This window comes from Tyto alba, unplaced genomic scaffold (genome assembly GCF_018691265.1).
Source record: "Tyto alba isolate M040663 unplaced genomic scaffold, T.alba_DEE_v4.0 Super-Scaffold_23, whole genome shotgun sequence".
In the NCBI taxonomy this organism is placed as follows: Eukaryota; Metazoa; Chordata; class Aves; order Strigiformes; family Tytonidae; genus Tyto; species Tyto alba.
In genome coordinates, this window is record NW_024881297.1 from 25,563,707 (window position 1) to 25,581,110 (window position 17,404).

At 37.6% G+C, this 17,404-nt stretch overlaps 1 protein-coding gene across 5 annotated transcripts in view; it reads left to right on the forward strand.

The window, feature by feature from the left end:
- COL25A1 (collagen type XXV alpha 1 chain) overlaps positions 1 to 17,404 on the forward strand; it is a 321,970-nt gene that overhangs the window by 250,945 nt on the left and 53,621 nt on the right. For all 5 annotated transcript variants that reach the window (XM_042796993.1, XM_042796997.1, XM_042796996.1 and 2 more), the window contains 6 exons: positions 2,274 to 2,327; positions 3,872 to 3,898; positions 6,280 to 6,324; positions 11,143 to 11,175; positions 11,332 to 11,367; positions 15,301 to 15,345. In XM_042796993.1, the coding sequence (XP_042652927.1) occupies positions 2,274 to 2,327; positions 3,872 to 3,898; positions 6,280 to 6,324; positions 11,143 to 11,175; positions 11,332 to 11,367; positions 15,301 to 15,345 (240 nt within the window). The remainder of the gene's footprint in view (positions 1 to 2,273; positions 2,328 to 3,871; positions 3,899 to 6,279; positions 6,325 to 11,142; positions 11,176 to 11,331; positions 11,368 to 15,300; positions 15,346 to 17,404) is intronic.

Consider the following 17,404-nt stretch of genomic DNA (forward strand, 5'->3'; position numbering starts at 1 on the left):
GGAAAGGAATATTGTAGGTATGACAGAAAATTATTTTATCCCCCGTTCTTCTGGCCATTAGGAACAGGAGGATAATCACTTCAAAAGCATAAAACCACAAGGTCATTTCTGTGCTGTCCTTCCAGGTTTGCCTTCAGTCTTTCCCATTCCCAGAGCTAATTTCTGCTGTGCTAATGCCTCTGACTAGTACTTTCAGTGCCAAAATGTAGTGCTGGCCATAGGAAAGTCACATATAAGTCAGAAATGAGACTGGTGGTATGAATAGGGATTTACTATGACTAGGTGACTGCCTGAGTTTTTCACTTTTTTCCAAAGAAAATAAGATAATTCTTTTGTTCCATTTCTGCAGTCTTCTTTTTGTCACAGTAGTAGCCTCTCTGCATTCATAGCACTGATATGTAAACCTGGGATGAAAGTGCATGCTTGGGACTTCAACCCTTTGATTAGAGATTTAAGCCCCTGAAAGTGTCACCCGACAGCAGCTGTTTTAAAATGAAGGGGACAGAAACGAACTTGTTTGGGGTGTGGGGATGAGGAGAAACAAGTGCATATTCATTGGTCCCTTCTGCTTCATTTTGTCAACTGGCAGTTTTCTCCAAGTGCCTTTTAGGTCAGTTCTTTAGGACACTTATGCCTAATCTCCAACAGCTTCAGATCCTGACCATTAATATATCAAATGCCTGTGCTGCTTTATCAGCACAAAGGAGCCTTGAAAAAGGGCTGACTCAAATGGCAAATTAAGTCCCTGTGAGTTTAATGGTACCTAACACTTTTTCTCTGGCTTGGAAAATACCTCATCAGTTTTGCTAGAACCTCACTGGTTTTGCTTTATATTTTGATGAAAACTCGAAATTAAGATGCGATTGATGATCCTGTTACCTAATTTAGAAATAGAATGGAATAGAATATAATAGAATGATTTCATGGAGAATTAGAGTTTATATATCTATGATTAAAATATGACTGTGGAAGTAAGAAAGAGAAAAGTCCTTTTTTAATGGAAGGCTTTTATGGAGTATTGGAAGACACATTTTGTTGCATTTGGAACAAGCATTTTTCTTAACTCCTCTGTAACTTTTGAGTACAAGGTTGGTTCATCATGTCTACTAGGTTTGAATATTACGTGAAAATTGTCCACTGAGTTTCTGGTATGAATTACTGTTTTTAATTTGCTTACTAAGTTAGCTGTTGTATTACACATTTTTTATACATTTACATAGCAAAGGGCTTATAGAAGAACCTAATTGCAGGCTTTTTAGAATCTTATTTTGGATGTTATTTTAACGTGCTTTGCTGCCCCAGGCATGAGAGTTGTGTAAATGAGGACCACCAAAGAAGATAGATATTTCTTGTGAAACTGAGACATACCTCTGCAGAAGGTTTTACATAATTAGCCATCACCCCTAATTGTTTTACAATAAAGTCTAACCACTGCTTTATCATTTTATCTAAAATAAATATCATCTGTGTTTCTTTCATAAATCTGGGAAATAAACACTAGGAAATGTCTTTAAGTGTTTGGTTTGGTTTTTTTGTTTGTTTGTTTTTTTGTTTAATTGGGGTTTTTGCTTTTAAATTTGGGGGGGGGGAAGGAAGTTCTTAAATAATTGTTATTGATTGACTTACAAAAACTATTTATGACTCCTTGAACTGTGGAAGAATATATGTACTATCCATTAAGCATACCCAAAATTTGGAACACTGCTGCTGAAAATTTTTAAAACTTTTAAATCTACATTTCAGCATGAAAAATGGACAAGTAAGGTATATTTAAAAAATGTAAAAAGCTGTGTGTCCTTCCAAATTCTTCCATTTCTGGAATGGGCCCTTCTCATTTTTCTTCATTATCTGCCTTCCATATGAGACCAGAAGCACAAATGTCAAAATCATTTAAGATAAGCCTTCCTTGCAGTATTTCTAAGTTCTAGAGAGGAGGAAAGCATTGGCAGTCTTGCTGGCAAGACTACGCTCTTAAGGTTAATTAGCCAGCTTTTCAGAATCAGAAGCCACAGTTCTGCTTTCTGTTTATCTTGACATCTGTGTATTTCCAACACCTTCAGTAGAATTATTTCTTATCTATACAGGAGTTAATTAGAATTAATCCACCCCAGCTGATGAACTAAGGCATTTTAGTGCCCAACTGTGGAGTACATATTCAGTCTTTTTAAATTTTGTTTATCATTACTTACCCCATATGAGACAGAGGGGAAAATGCTGTTAATATACTTCATCATGTCTATCTTATCCACATCTTTTGTTTTATTTGCCTTTAGGGTGAACCTGGTTTGCCTGGCATAGTGGGAGAGAAGGGAGCAGCAGGGCTTAAGGTTGGTATTGAAAATGGATTAAAAACAGAAGCACACAGTACGTGAGAGCATGTATAGATGACAGTCATGCTTTCCAACTTGGGTTTATATTCTGACTGGCTTTTAATGATCTGGTCCCTCCAGTGATCAGTGCTGTAAGAGGCTTTACACATTTCGCCATAAAGAAGCATATTCTTCTGCTGTGCATGTATAATTCCAGTCAGTGGCACTGACGCATATGCGTCCACTGCCAAGTGAATGCAATACGCCTGAAAGTGTTTGGGAATGTGGGGACCTTTTTAGAAGGGCTTTGTTTATGCTCCTTACAATGTGTTTCAGGCTTCTTTTCAAGAACTACTGTGGTCAATTGTTTGACGAATGTCAGGGTTAAGTCTTGAGGGCTGATCCTGCTATTATGGATGTTAGCAACAAGCCTCATTAGGAGCATGTCTTGGCCTGTATTTGCTAGACCAGAATGTCTCTTTGCACTTATTTTATTGTTAAGTAATTTGTTCTGCTGTTTTAATATTGAGCAAATGAAATAGAACATAAAGCTTATGATAACTTCACTTAAAAGAAAGCTCAACAAGTCCAAAATGATGGGATCTGTGGGCCTCTTGGAATGGGTAATGCTAAATTCTAATCCCATCAGCTGCGAGCGTGCATCTTTGGCACACATGTGCTCCTCAGCTGATTCTGTGCATCACACTGCTGCTGACAGACATGCAGGGCAGGCTCTTTGCATTCACTGACTGGCTGCTTGTCCATCAGGAATGAAAACAAACCATTTGGGAGCATGACCTTTTCTTACTTTGTATACAGAAGAGGCCAAATAATGGCAGTTGATGCTTAATTCATATTCACAGCTGTAGTCTTTGAGTTGCCTAGCGACCGCCAGCCATCAGAAGGGGCAAAGATGAGCCAGAGTGCAGTTCTGAGCCAGAAATGTAGAGATGAGTTGTCAGGGTCAGGCTGGTGTGCAAAAGTCTGTTTGCCATTGAGCCAGTTCCTCAAGCAAGTTATAATTTTGAAAGATAATGGCTATAAGCTATCTTTTTTGTTAAAGCAAATGCAATGAGCACCAAAGGCTCTTTCCTCTCTGAATTAAGAATTAGTTCAAGACAATTAAGGCATTTTGTTTGTCCCAATGAACCTTCTAAGCCATTAACAGAATCATAAGCCTTTCCCCTCACATACAGCCTTTGGATTTTATCTTTGTTCATTCCCAAAATAAGGGGAACCAAATATGGGAGTCACCCAGGTCCTGGCAGGCCACTTCACAAAGACATATACCTGTTTGTCAGGGTTTAATCTAGGACAAAATGGAGGAAAAAAGTCCTTACATTCAAATCATTAAACTTTTAAAATTATTTGGAAGACACATGTCTGTTGAGTTCTATTAAATTTATATATTTTATTGTTTATTGAAGATTTTCTTGCTGGATTTTATCATCTGAGACAATGTCATCAGTAATGACATACTTGTTAGTAATTGACATACTAATGTTGATAATACTAATTTTTGCTTGTGTTAGTAACTTCTTTGATCTAATTATTTTCATCAGGGTGACCCTGGAGAAAGAGGCGAAAAGGTGAGACATTTCACTTACTTTGTGGTGGTTCTGTTTTGGAGAACTGCTTGGAAAGCTGACAGTGCGCTGATTCTGAGTTTAAAAAGAAATAAATGCACCTACTACCTAGAACTTGAGTGGCACTGTGCAGCCTTTACAAGTGTCAAATAATACCTACTAATGGAAGTTACTGATATGCGATTACTGCAAGTGGGATTAGTCACAGAAAGCAGTGGTCATGTGTTAAAGGCTGCAGTTGAGCAACTGTGTAACTAATCCTAACTATGATTAGTCTCAGGATAAAATGACCCTGTCTGAATAAATGAGAGATCCACACGTTTCTCATAACTTGGTTTCAGTGCTCTGTCACCTGTGCGGAGTAAAACAATTAGGTAACAGAGTGGTAACTGCATAGGCTCTAAATGATAGATGGGTAACCAGTTTTCCGCGTACTGTAAGTGGAATCCTCTGTTCTTGCTTGGATCAGTTTAAGTAAGAGCAAGGGAATCTGCCCCAGTGATCTTAGGTTAATGACTGTCTGGAGAGGCACCGGCAGCACAAATGGTGAGCTAACGGCGCTCTGACTTGCAGTGAGTTAGCGAGGAGTTACTTCTCTGACGTCCACAGTCACACCAAGATGAGACAAGGGAGTGGAACAAGCTCCACACTGCAAAACATGGGTATAATTCTGCTCTTTCAGGGAGAGTGGCCAGTAAGAGCACCCGTGTGAGAGCACACACTGAGTGGGAATCAAGTTTCTGCATCTGTGCAAGGGCAGTTTGAGAAATAGCATAAGCCTTATTTTGAGTAGGAATCTGTACACAGCCTCACCTTCTGCGAGCACATTGAGACGTGTTTTTAAAAAGTAAGTTGCTTGTACTCAGGTGCAGTTTGCTCTTGAGAAATGTTTACCCATGTCTTTGCAGCTGCAATTGAACGTCACTTCCAGATCTGTGTAAATCCATGTAAGAGCAGCTGGAAGCATGCTTTGCAAAAGGCAGTTTGTTTCACATTTTGAAAAACACACCATAAAAATAATCCAGGGTAATCTTGAAAGTGTATACCCCACATGCAGAAGTATGTAACTAGGAATCTCTTTTCATTAAATCATTGCTTTGATTAAAATTATATTGTTGAGGAACTTCAGTGATCTTTTTTTTGTTTTGAGACACAAAAGGAAAAACTATAGATTTTAACATACACTGAATTTCTGATACTTAAAATCACGATATTTTTCCATAATAGTCTTACGTATTTTCCTAAAAAAATTAATTATGAATGCCTTCAATATGCTTTATCATGTCCAATCAGCTTGGAATGACATTCTTAGCACTTACTATTTTGTGTTTCCATGTTTCATCATCTCCTTAATTAAAGTGCTGCTAGTTTGTTAGCTAGTTCCCATTGTGTCACTGACTGTGATATACAAAATGGTCTCTGTTATAAGACCTCTGACTGGAATTTTACATTAAGGTTTTCAGAGCAATATGACAGATACTGAATAAATATTGTTATCTGAATTACTGCTACTGGTTATCTGACCAAGACCTATTAGAATGTTTTTTAACCTATTTAGACTCAACATCTATCCATAGTTTTGGCATTTCAAATATTTCTCACACTTTATATGAATCTCAAATCCCACAGAAATTTTTGGCCTATGTCTCATATATAACGAAGACTTTTTGGTGTAGTCTGGATTTATTATATAGCTATATGACTATAAATGGAAGTTGGGTCTTTTTATAGATAAATCTTTTGAAATGTTTCTTTACAAAGTTGTTTTTAAAGTAGAAAATGCCTACCCAGCCATGAAGAAGTGTTATCTGAACATCACTTAACAATAAACAATGTATAGAATTTATGTAGAAATAACAATACTTCTGGTGGTTACTTGGAGAAGTGGCATTCAGTGAAGTTTTTCTAGTTTGTGAATCATTCATGAAAGACTTCGGCCTCAGAGAGTATTCGCCATAAATTACTTGAGAATCCTAATAAAAAGTATTAGAACTGTGTAACTGTCACCTGAATTTGATTAGATGCATTTAAGTGAATGTCTCTGTTGGAAAAAAAACCACATACATACTGGTAATTTTAAATGCTGAATCATCATTAAATCATTGCTAAACCACAGTGAACTGGGGAAGTCTGTAGATTATACTGACAGGTAGTTATTGGATAGATTGTGGGCTTTTTGGAGGACCTGTGAGAGGGATTACAGTTATCATGAACACTGTATAAGACGTAGCAGCTATACAAGCCATGGTTCCTGACTGTGTCATAGAGAAGGATTGACTACCTGATTAACAAAATTAGCTTGCTAATCATGTTGGAATGCTGACTCTTCTCTGCATGCTGTGTGCTTACATAAAATCATTAAAATATATGTGTTTTAATTATAGGGTGATGCTGGAGAAAATGGACCAAAGGGTGACACAGGAGAAAAGGTACACTACTTGTCAGTAGAGAAGAAAATATGTGCTTTAGGCATGCTTATGGTATAACCAGCTAATGAAAAGTGATAATTTTATAAAAAGAAAAATGCATTTTAAGCTGTTTTGTTGTTGTTTTTTTGATGCTGAGTAATTAGTCTGAATTCTTTTTTGTGAACAGAAGAAAAAATGTCACTGTTCTGTCCAATTAAGCATATAATTCCTGACTTTACATAGCAGCAGCTTTAGTACAGGATACATCAGCATGTCTCTAATTAGCACTCCTCTTTGCTGAAATTTGCATCATACAAAACTTTGGTCACAACCTGCCAGACTGTTGGAACTAGGTCTGCTGAGTAATAGCCATTTCTGATATATCCTTTTACATTTTCGCTTCTGTGTTTACCTCAAAAGAGGGACCAAACCAATATGGGACAAAAAATATGGTATCATGATAGGTAACTTCCCTCCAAATTGCCAGCTGGACAATTGAGAGTTGAAGATAAAAATTACATTTTAAATCTTTTTGCCAGATGACATCAGAAATAACTTCATTTAATAACTTGTTAGTTCATTGTTGCAAAGTACCAATATATCGTAGAAGTCACTAAAGAGTAGACATTGTCAACATTTTATTTTATTTAGTTTTAATTTATGAGACTCATGCTGCATCACTGAAAAAAATATATATAACTTGAGTTTTTAAATGTGCTTTACTTCCACAAGTCATAGTTTTTAGCTGTCAGGGCAAAGCCTGTGTTGCACAGAAAGAAGGAGCAGTCATAATGATCTCTTCTGACCATCACTTTGAACTCATGTTTCTAAAATCATTCATTTTAGTGACTACACTTGGGCAGAAGCAAAAAAATTTATTCTTGTACCCATATATACATAATTGTTTAACCAACTCACATCAGTTTAGTGCAAGAAGTTTATAATAGAGTTACCAAGTTGGTAGGCATGCATGCAAATCTCTCAGGTCCTATCATTTGGATACGGTAAAGCTATGCTTTCAAGAACACAAGGATTTTATGGGACATATTCCAAAATCAGCAATTAAAAACAGACATTAGATTTAAGAATATTCAAGTTATTTGATTCCCAGGGTTCATTTAAATAATACTTTATCTGCAGTCATGTTTATTTACCCAGATGAAAGTCTTAAGAATCTTATATATTTACTTATACAATGTATGCTGGTAACATCATCTTGTTCCACTTTTATGTGATTCAGGAATATAATCTCTCAGTAAACACAATATTGTTGTTCAGATAGATAGCCCTGCAACAAGTAACTGGGAAGTTTATAATCTCTGTGGGAAGCCTAGTGCAGCTTTACTTCCTCCTTTTCTATTTTATCAACTGTAAGAGCGAGCTTGCATTCACTAGAATGCCCTGTGGTCCACAGTGCGCACATCTCCCTGCTTGGGATCTTCTTTAAGGAAAGAAAATGTTCTCTCCTTCTTTCAGTGAGAAATACTTTCTCCCCAAGCATAGTGTTTTAAATATTTCTGTGTGACCTTTCAACAATTTGGCAGTCTAGTTGGGATCAACTTGTGGAAAGTATAGGTCATCAGAAGACTTGTTATATTGCTGTATCTGAAGCAATTTCAATAAACTTCATGAACTTCATAATACAGAAGTCTCCCATCTCTTCCAGATTTCATATAAGTTTCAGAGGTGGGGTGGTGACATGGGAGTATATGCTGTTTGTGTGGAGTGCATTGCTTTAACTGTAACAGGCTAGAATCCACTGCATGAATTTTTACAAGAGAGTGAGCAGAACTGTGTCTTAGTTGACTTTCATTATTTTTCCTCCATTTTCCCTGCCTGCAAGACAACCTTCCACCCCCCAAAAATGATCCAGATGTTATAGGAGAGCTGCAGCTTGAAGTTTCGGGTAGATAGCTCTTGAAACATCCCTTCATAAGGATCTTAGGAGAGTGTTTTTTGACAGATAATTTAGGAGTGAGCATTAAATTTGGTGTCATTACATTACATCTGTACTACTTAACAAGGATTGTATTCTTTCTTACTCTTCAGAAGAGGGGGAAATTTTTGCTGTATAGTCATTATGATTCCAGTATGAATTTGCCCAGCAATCGCTCATCACGTGTTAGAGGAAAACAGAATGACTATATACAGCCACGTTTAAGTTCAAAACTTGTTACTTAATGACTTTTTTCCTCTGTTTTTTGATTTGTACTTTTTTCTGTATTGTGTCTGCACTTTCTCTACTGGTGTCATGATCATCTTGAGGAGGCAGTTAAACTTACCTTGACTATAAACCCTGCTACAATGCAGGGTTTCAGAGTAGCTCAATAACATTCCTTCTATGGTTTCCACTGAGTACTTTCTGTTGGGCAAGAGATTAACATTAAAGACTATGGCTTTTGTCTTAAGCAGATGAATCAACTACCAGCAAATTTCATAGCCAACCTTATTGGTGCATTATGCTTATACACCTCTTCTGATATTGTTTTTCCCTACTGCACAACCTATGCCTTGTATTTGGGTAGCTCAAAGTCTGGGGTATGTGTTACATTATGGAACTTCACTACCAGATGAGTACTGGAAGTTTATGCCAGCTGAACACTTATGGACAGGAGCGTAAGACTTATTAAGGTTCAGTTTTTAATGTCTTTTTTTAAGAGAGCTGCTGGATGTATTCGGAGATGATTCATTTTTTGCTCAGGTGTTCAACCACATATGTGAACAAACCCTTCCTGCTCGGTAAACAAGCCAGTGATTTTATGTAAATAAATGCAGAGACCATTGCACTGATCACAATGCTACACATATCCTTAAGAGATTTAATTCATAGTTCACAAAATTTAAAAACTTTTCTTTAAGAGCTTAAATAATGTTCCTGTGAGATAAATATTAAATTTTCATTTATATGGTGAGAGAGGTCAGGTGACATCAGTTTCAGACTTGGTTTAGGAATGGGTTCGTGTTAGTGCAATTGCTGTAATACTTCATTGACCTGTACTTAAGAAAGAAACCGTTTTTGTTGAATTGTCCTAATTTGAAGACAGTGTCAATGCCAGACTTGAGTTCCTGCTTCTACTGTTCTACTGTAGTCTTGGTCCCTAGAAACTACCAAGTATCTTCCTTCTGTGCGCATGTTCCCTTGATAAAGTTTCTTCATTTCCAAATGGTCTGATTCATCTTAGAACCGAGAACATGCTGTACCAAAATTTTTTCTTTAATCTCATATTGATTTTCATTCTTGCATGAAGGTGGATTATAAATACTTCGTGACTTATCTTCCCCATATCCCTCATTATCCTTTAAAATGTTTAACTGCTGAATGTTTCTTACTAGTTGCTTTGCCACTTTATAGCTATAAAAAGTCCTTGAGGCTTTGCAGTTGTACATGCTTGTAAGGGATATCAGCAGTATCACTCATGCATGTCTATCAAAATGAGGCAGCTCAGGTTTCCAGACATGAATCAACCCTTCATAATACTGATTTTTGTGTTTTCTTCACACATGAGCATACTGCAGTAACTGCGTAGATGAAATCTATTCCTATTCTTCAAAGAGCAGTGAGCATGTTACCTGGTACCATTTAGTTTTATGAGACTATTACCAGAAAGACCCCATATCCATACCATCTTTAAAACCATGGCATTCACAGAATGCTTCCTGCAGCTTTGCTGAACCATCAGGAATGGGTATCTCCTATTTGTATTTTAATACAAAGAATAGTAAGCTTTTATACTGGGTTTATACATCTTCAAACTGGATTACAGTCCTGGCTCCTATGCTACCTATGCAATTCACTATCAGACTGTTGAGGAGCTTGAAGTTGCTACTGTGTAGCAACCTGTTATTGTCAATGAACAAGCCAAAGTTATTTTGAATAATGAATAATGAGACAGTTCTCCAAAACTAAGCACTCTAGCTATCTCCAACAGCATGTAGTTTGACTAGCAAACTTTTCATTAACTTAGTTTTTCATTTTTCTTTGGTGTGTCATTTAAGAAAAAAAAAAATGTGATGATGTGAGTATACAATAATTTTAATTATCCTGTGACAATTGTACAAAACAGGGAGCTAAAAGCTTCCTTGGCCAAGTCACTCGCTGATCCCCTGCCCTTGTGCATATCACTGCCTGTTAAATCTAATCAACCCGACAAAACACAGCCGAATCTATTTGGATGCTAGGTGCTTCAGAACAGAGACCTCTCCTAGATGCATAAATTACTGTAGCTCTCATCCTGTAAAGTATAACACTTAACTGCATTAAAATATCCATTTAAATATGCCAAAGAGCTGATAAAATAGAGCTATGACCTGTCCTGATGGGGATAAACACATAGGTCACTGGGGGTTTTTTTCAAGGCAAACCTTCATAAGCAAAAAGAACTTTGTCAGTTGAGATCTGACACTTGCCATCTGTAGAATTGGGTCAAAAGGATTGTTCATATTCTTTGTAAATGGCAATAAATTGGTTTTAATGTATATCAGCAATTTAGAGATGTCAAAGTATGTTCCATCTTCTGCCTTTATGAAGTACATTTATACAAAATCTGCGATTACATCTACATAATTAGTTGTGAAATTTGAGGTTAACTATTATGCTGTTTGGATAAGTGAAACTAAATCTCTCTTCATGTTCTTGAAAACAATACTGTTCCTTTTCTGCATCACACTGATTTAAGTCATTGGGTAAATTCCTATGTAACAGCACAGAGAACAGGTAAACTTGCTATATAGTTATTTTGCTATATAATCTTGCCATACTCCTGCATGTTTTCTTATATCTGTTTCCTGAAAAACTGTATATGTAATAAGTGTGATTATTTCTTGTGGATTTTGTATCAGGGTGATCCTGGTTCTTCTGCTGCAGGAATTAAGGTAATTCAGTTTTAAAGCAGTTGTACAGGGAGAAGAGGGGTGGTTGGTCTTTGTAGTGTCATAGACATTTTGGTTACCATTAACGTTACTGTTTTCCCCAGCTCTACTGCTAATTCATTTTGTCAGATCTCATGTATTTCATCTCTTTTCTTTCAGGGTGAACCTGGGGAATCTGGACGACCTGGACAAAAGGTATGAGTTGGAAATGTTGTTTTCCTTTTCTTCACTGTTGGATTTGTGACAAAAGATCTTACCAGTGGCACTTACCCAGACTTGGATGAGCCTAAGGCAGCACAGTTTAACAGCCCAAGCACTGTACACATTTGGTGTATGATCATTTTGTATTTTAAAAAAGCACAGGAATGATGATAATAATTAACACGAAAAGCATTATTAGATTAACACACCTTCCTTTCTAGCCACAGCATGTGTCTTGTGTTGAAAGCTTACCCGACTGCAGCTGGTGAGGCTAACAATGAATGGCTCTGCTCCTTGAGTGATCACAAGTTAACCCTGCATGTTTGGCTGAAAATGAGACTTCAGTCTGTGGTACAATATTACATCTCATTAGGAAGAAAATAAATATTGACTAGAATATCTTTCACATATACCTGTAAGGGGAATCAAACTGTCAGAGGCCTGTGGTATGTTTGGAAGGACGTAGACCAGATAATGCCACTCTGTTCTTCCTCCCATGGGGAAGAAATTCCCCTGGGTGCTCTATGGCTGAAGCTGCTTTTGCAAGTAAAGCTCCAGCGGGAGCCGTAATGACTCTGTGCTGCACGAGGCCCTCTGAAGCTGGGGAATTTCCTCTCTGAATCCATGGTACATCAAACGCAGTGAATGCTGTACCTTCAGCTGCCTTTTAAGAGAGTGGGGGGCAGGTCCTGCTGGGAGAGCTGGTGAAAGGGCGAAGAGAAGAGACATGAGGGAACCAGATTTTTGCTTTGCAATACTTGGTTTTGCTTCGGAGCCTTCAGCACCTTTCTTGCCTCTTGTAACATTGAAAATGACCCACTGCTGCCAGAGGGGAGCAGAGTCCAGCTGCCAGTTGAGCTAGCAGGTATTCCAGAGCTAAAATTCTGTATAATGAATGGCAGTACGACCATTTTCTAGTGCTCAAGGTCTTTCGGTGACTAAGCAAAACCCCTAGATACATTTAAATATAAAATAAGAATTGAAATCTTTTTGCTTGAGAAACTATGACTGTCATCAATTATAACAGACCAAACAAAGACTATTAAATGCAGTTCTTCAGTAAAATGCAGTTTTAATTAGAAAAGGTAATCAAAGTAATTTAAAGCTATCTAATCCACAGAATCATTCAGTGTGTGCATTCCGCAGTGTGTGTTTTGCTTGGGTAATAAACTAGAAAATGCACTTAAGAGCCTGTTGAGATTCATACTCTCATTAGCTGACTGCCATAGAGGCAAAACTGGCAGTGATTTATCAGCAGCCTTGTGGATCTCAGTCCCCAGGCACTAAGGTTTGATCTCATTTAGGTGACATAGATAAGTGAGAGGTATGCAGGTCAGACTTTCTATAGTCTCAGCTTGTTGTTCACACCAAATGGGACTTAATGTGTTCTTCCCACTTCACCTCACAAGCTTCCAGTATGGCACATTTGTGTCCCCAGCCCGCCCCAGCAGCTCCCACAACGCACTCATCCAAAGCGACCTCCAGCCAGGTGCCTCATGCCTGCGGTTCTGCTCCCTGCTTAGCAGGGCCTCGTTCACCCCACCAGAGGTTGTGAGGGACCCTTGGTTCAGCTGGAGGCATGTCTCTGCCCTCTACATCATCTCAATACATTTCCCCCTACTGCGTTCCGCTCCTATTTCCTTCCTGTATTGTCACTCCTTCCTTACTTTTTTTTTTTTTTTTTTCCTTCTTCATCCAGTTATCCCAGTTATCTGTCTTCTAAGGACAGATAAATATTGAGCTGCCCACCTGAATATTATTTCCATTAAGTTAAACATGATGGTATTTCAGTGGCCTGACAAGGCTATTGTGTGCCATGTATGTTGCAGAGGTGATAGAGTGACCTGCCCTGCCAACCTGAGCATTATGAGATAGAGTTAGTATCCAGCCTTGGTTTCTTTAAAAATCACTCTTCTTATAAATCATATTCAGATCTTTTGTATCAGGAAAGGTCCAGAAAATAAAATATTATCAATTTACCTGAAATACTAATTCTAATGAATCATTATTGATTCCACTGTGTTTCATGTTGTTTAATGTATCTTTGAGGGGCATTTTAATTGTTTTAGATTACTGTCATTCTGAACTGGCTTTGCTAGATCCTTTCTTTTGTTATTTGTGGGTCTATGGGGGTTAGCTCTGTCCCAAGACTAAACAGTGACCTACTGCAGCAATACTAATAGATTATCAGTTATAATTATTCAAATGCTGTGCTTAGAAGTGAAATTCAGTGCTTCCACAATTAGATGAGAAAAGGTCATGGTAGTAATGTGGTACGTATGGCTACTCAAGTGAGAAACTGGAAGACAGAGGAGTAGGGTTTGGAGCTATCACTTTGTCAGGAATGAGTGCAATAGAGACCTTTTAAAGGATTATTTTTTTGCAAGAGTGACAACCCATTTTCTGCTTTAGAAAGTGTTAGGCAACATTCCAAGAAATAATAGTGTCTATTGAAAAAGGCATCCTAGCCTCTATTCTTTCATCTGATTTTGCAGTTAATATTTTGAGACTGTAATCTTTCCTGTGTTTTTAGGCAATATGAACAGTTAAAATTTTGGAGTAACTGAGATGGACAAAGAAGTCATTATCAGATCCTTCTGTAACATTTAAAAAACACTCCATTTGGTAAAGTGATTTGCAGACCCTCTCTTATTTTTCAGTTTGTGGCAGAATGTTATTTTATTAGTAGTACTTCAAGTCTATTTAATATTACTGTCTTAAATAAGTGGTTTTGGGTACTGTAGTCTGATGAGCATCTGTGTTATGTATATATGTGTTTCTGTTTGTGTATGTGTACACATGTATATGTGAGTGTATGTGTATGTGCATATACATACACATGTAAAATATTTTAATAGCACAATCTGTATGAATCAGTCCAAACCACAGAGTTGAAATCTGGATTTCTATAAAGCTCAGGAGTGTACAAAATCTGGAATATAGTTCAACTCATTATAAAGGTAAAGTTGGCTCCAGAGTTCAGATCTGAGCTTCCAGAAAGTTCAGGGAATATTCAGATCCAAGGTGCTGGTTAGAATCCATCTCTGTATTAAAATAAAATCTCCAGCCTTAAAAATAATGTTTTCTTCACATGTTATTTCTCTTCATTTTTTTTTTTTTCCCCTGTTCATCATCTTTATTTCCCTAGGCAACATCTTTCCATTTAGTTGATACCCCAAAATGACCATTTCTGCGGATGTTGTTATTCAGACTAATATCAACTTCAGTTCAAAATTAATACATTCAGTTTTCAATTCCTGTTACAAAAATCGCCCTTGCAAATTCAGTACTGTAAGTCTTTTCATTGCAAGTTTAAATAAGCAAGGTGTTTCTGGGTAAAGCAATAGACGGTTACATTCCCACTATCCTTCACAACACCATGTATATTCACAGATAAATAGCAAGCACTGAAATGATGCTACAGATAGCTCCATAAAAATGATGGCCCAGTTATAATTAGGCAGTCCTACTTGAATTGCACAATTTAAACCAAGCTCTTCTGAATTGCTTTGTCGCTAAATCAGACAGCTAGACAGCACAATATCTAGCTCAGAGTTGAAAATGGCACAAAATTAAACATCTGTCACATGTATGGAACTGCAGTGGCAGTGTGTAAAATGAACCAGTGCTGCTTGTTTTCTTCTCTTTTGGTGAAGGCTGATGTGAATTCATTTTTGGCTTTCCGGACATGAATTTTCAACTTGGGTGTCATCTTCACATCCAAGGTTCCCAGAAGATATTTAATTTCTTAACATGACTCTTACTAACTGTACCTTTAAGTCACTCATTTTGAAAATATCAGTCCTGCTTGAACTGACTAGCAGTCATCTATGCTCTTTTATCTTGCTGCGGAATATACAGGAGTGTTCACTGGGTAGTGACCATAACTGAATAATGTCTGTAATATTATGTAATTTTCCTGTATAGGGTGAACCAGGTCTTCCTGGGCTTCCTGGACTCCCTGGGATAAAGGTAAATAAACTGTAGTCTCTGCTCTACTGGGTGGGGGGACACTGCAAAGAAGGGGGGACTGCAAGAATGTGGCTAAAATGGTCTTACTTGTACTTGTGCTATGTCTTCTTCTGAGTCTCTGGTATTGAACTGGAGATTGTCACAGAAAGGTTTCACATGGAAAATTAGTTGGGTGTCTATGAATAAGCAAACAGTAAATCTTACATTAAAATGTGTAGTAGAACATTTCATTCTAGTGCTTTAAAAAAATAATCTAATGTATGATTTTTTTAATATTTTTATTTAATGGAAGAGGCTTGTCATCAAAGTTTTACTTGGTTTCTGCTTTGATGGGCGCTTTCCAGTAGCAATGGTCTACTAAATTTACCAAGCCTCCAGACAGAGAATTACATTAATTATACACAGGCTGTTGAGAACTGTCTCTGTCAAGAAAAATATTCTGTGCTCCATTACCCAGCAGTGATTTCCACTGACAAGTCAACATGTTTTAATAAGATTCTATTCAGTATTAGGTCAGGGACTGTAGCTGACAACTGATTTAGACCCTGGCTTCTGGTTTGTCTGGGATCTTTAGGTAAGTTGATACAAAAGACATGTGGTTGGTTTAGTTCTAGCATAAGTGGTTGCACTGGGAGCCACAGACGCTTGCACAGTTTGAGCTGGAACTGTATAATGCTGCACACGGTGAGTGGATTCACATATCCCACGTGAGTGCAGATTAGAGTGGTGGTTCTCCTTTGTGGCAAAGACTGTTCCTTCAGAAAACAAAATCTCTTTGAAACTTTTTCTTTGCGTTCCAGCATAGGCCTGTATATACCCCAGGAGATAGTTTATATCATTTCTTCAATAACAAGGGGGATAAGCCAGAGGCCAAACTCTTAATCATTTTTTTAGAATTCAGGATTTATCTCATGGAATGTAATATTTGCAGTGGTTTTCTCAAAGGACCTGTGAATTGCCACAGCATTGAAGCATAATGTCTCTTCTGTGTTACTAGTGAATTGTGGGAAGAATTGAAAGTGTATATTAAAGTTTGTATGTTGTAATACCTGAAAATATAGTTCCCAGGGAGGTTGTTCATTTTATGTGAGAAAGAGCCCTATATTGACTAGTGAAGATCATGCAGGAGCGGAGTCCTTTGTGTGATTAAACTGTATTTTTATAAGGGCCTTTGACAGCAATTCCTATTCTATTTACTTTAAGAGTGAGCAAAAAAGTACCTCAGTTGGAGGTCTGTGCCAGCATCCTGGGGGCACTTGCCAGAACCAGCTGGAGTTATGGCTGGTCTTTGAGGATTCCATGTTCCTGCACACCATGCATGTTCATGCGTATCATCAGCAAGTAAAAAGAAAAGTCTAAATCTGAGCTTCTGCTCTGGGAAAATGATTGCTGTTAAGCTTTATTTCTTGCTAGTGAGAATGGTTCAGAAGGGCAGCATTCAGATTCACCTGACAGGCAAGATGTGAAGTGAAAAATGGATGAAGTATGGGAGTTTTTCCCAGTGAAAGTTTGTTTCAGAATTCAGTGGATACGGTGGAAAAACAGTGCAGATGCCTGCAAAATAAAATGGAATACTTTGGTCAAATAGTAATTCTTTAGGAGAATTCTAGCTTCTATTAAAAATCTAGGCCAGAGAGAGATTAATAGTGATTCAGTGAAGTAATTCCATCTAGTGCAATTCTGCACTGGGGTCGCTTGGTGCACCCTAGGTGGTGAAAAGCAAGCTAGCAGAACGTGCATAGGACAGCATAGACCTGGTCACATAAGGCTTAAATGATGGGTGCTGTTTGATTCAAGGCATTTGTAAACTCTGTTTTCTGTCTATAGAAAAAAAGTCTAGATTTTTCTGTTGCAGACACTATGTCTGTGGCATGAGAAGTGGTAGCAGAAATGAGAGAAGGGCACGAGTTAGGAATATGGCCACTCAACAGCGAAGAAAAAGCAGTCATTTAGCCCCTTTTCTCACCCTCTGTTTTAGCAAAGATCTATGTATCATTTCATCAATTTCCAAGAACCACGTCAGTGATATCTTATGGAGAAACAAATTTCTGGTGAACTG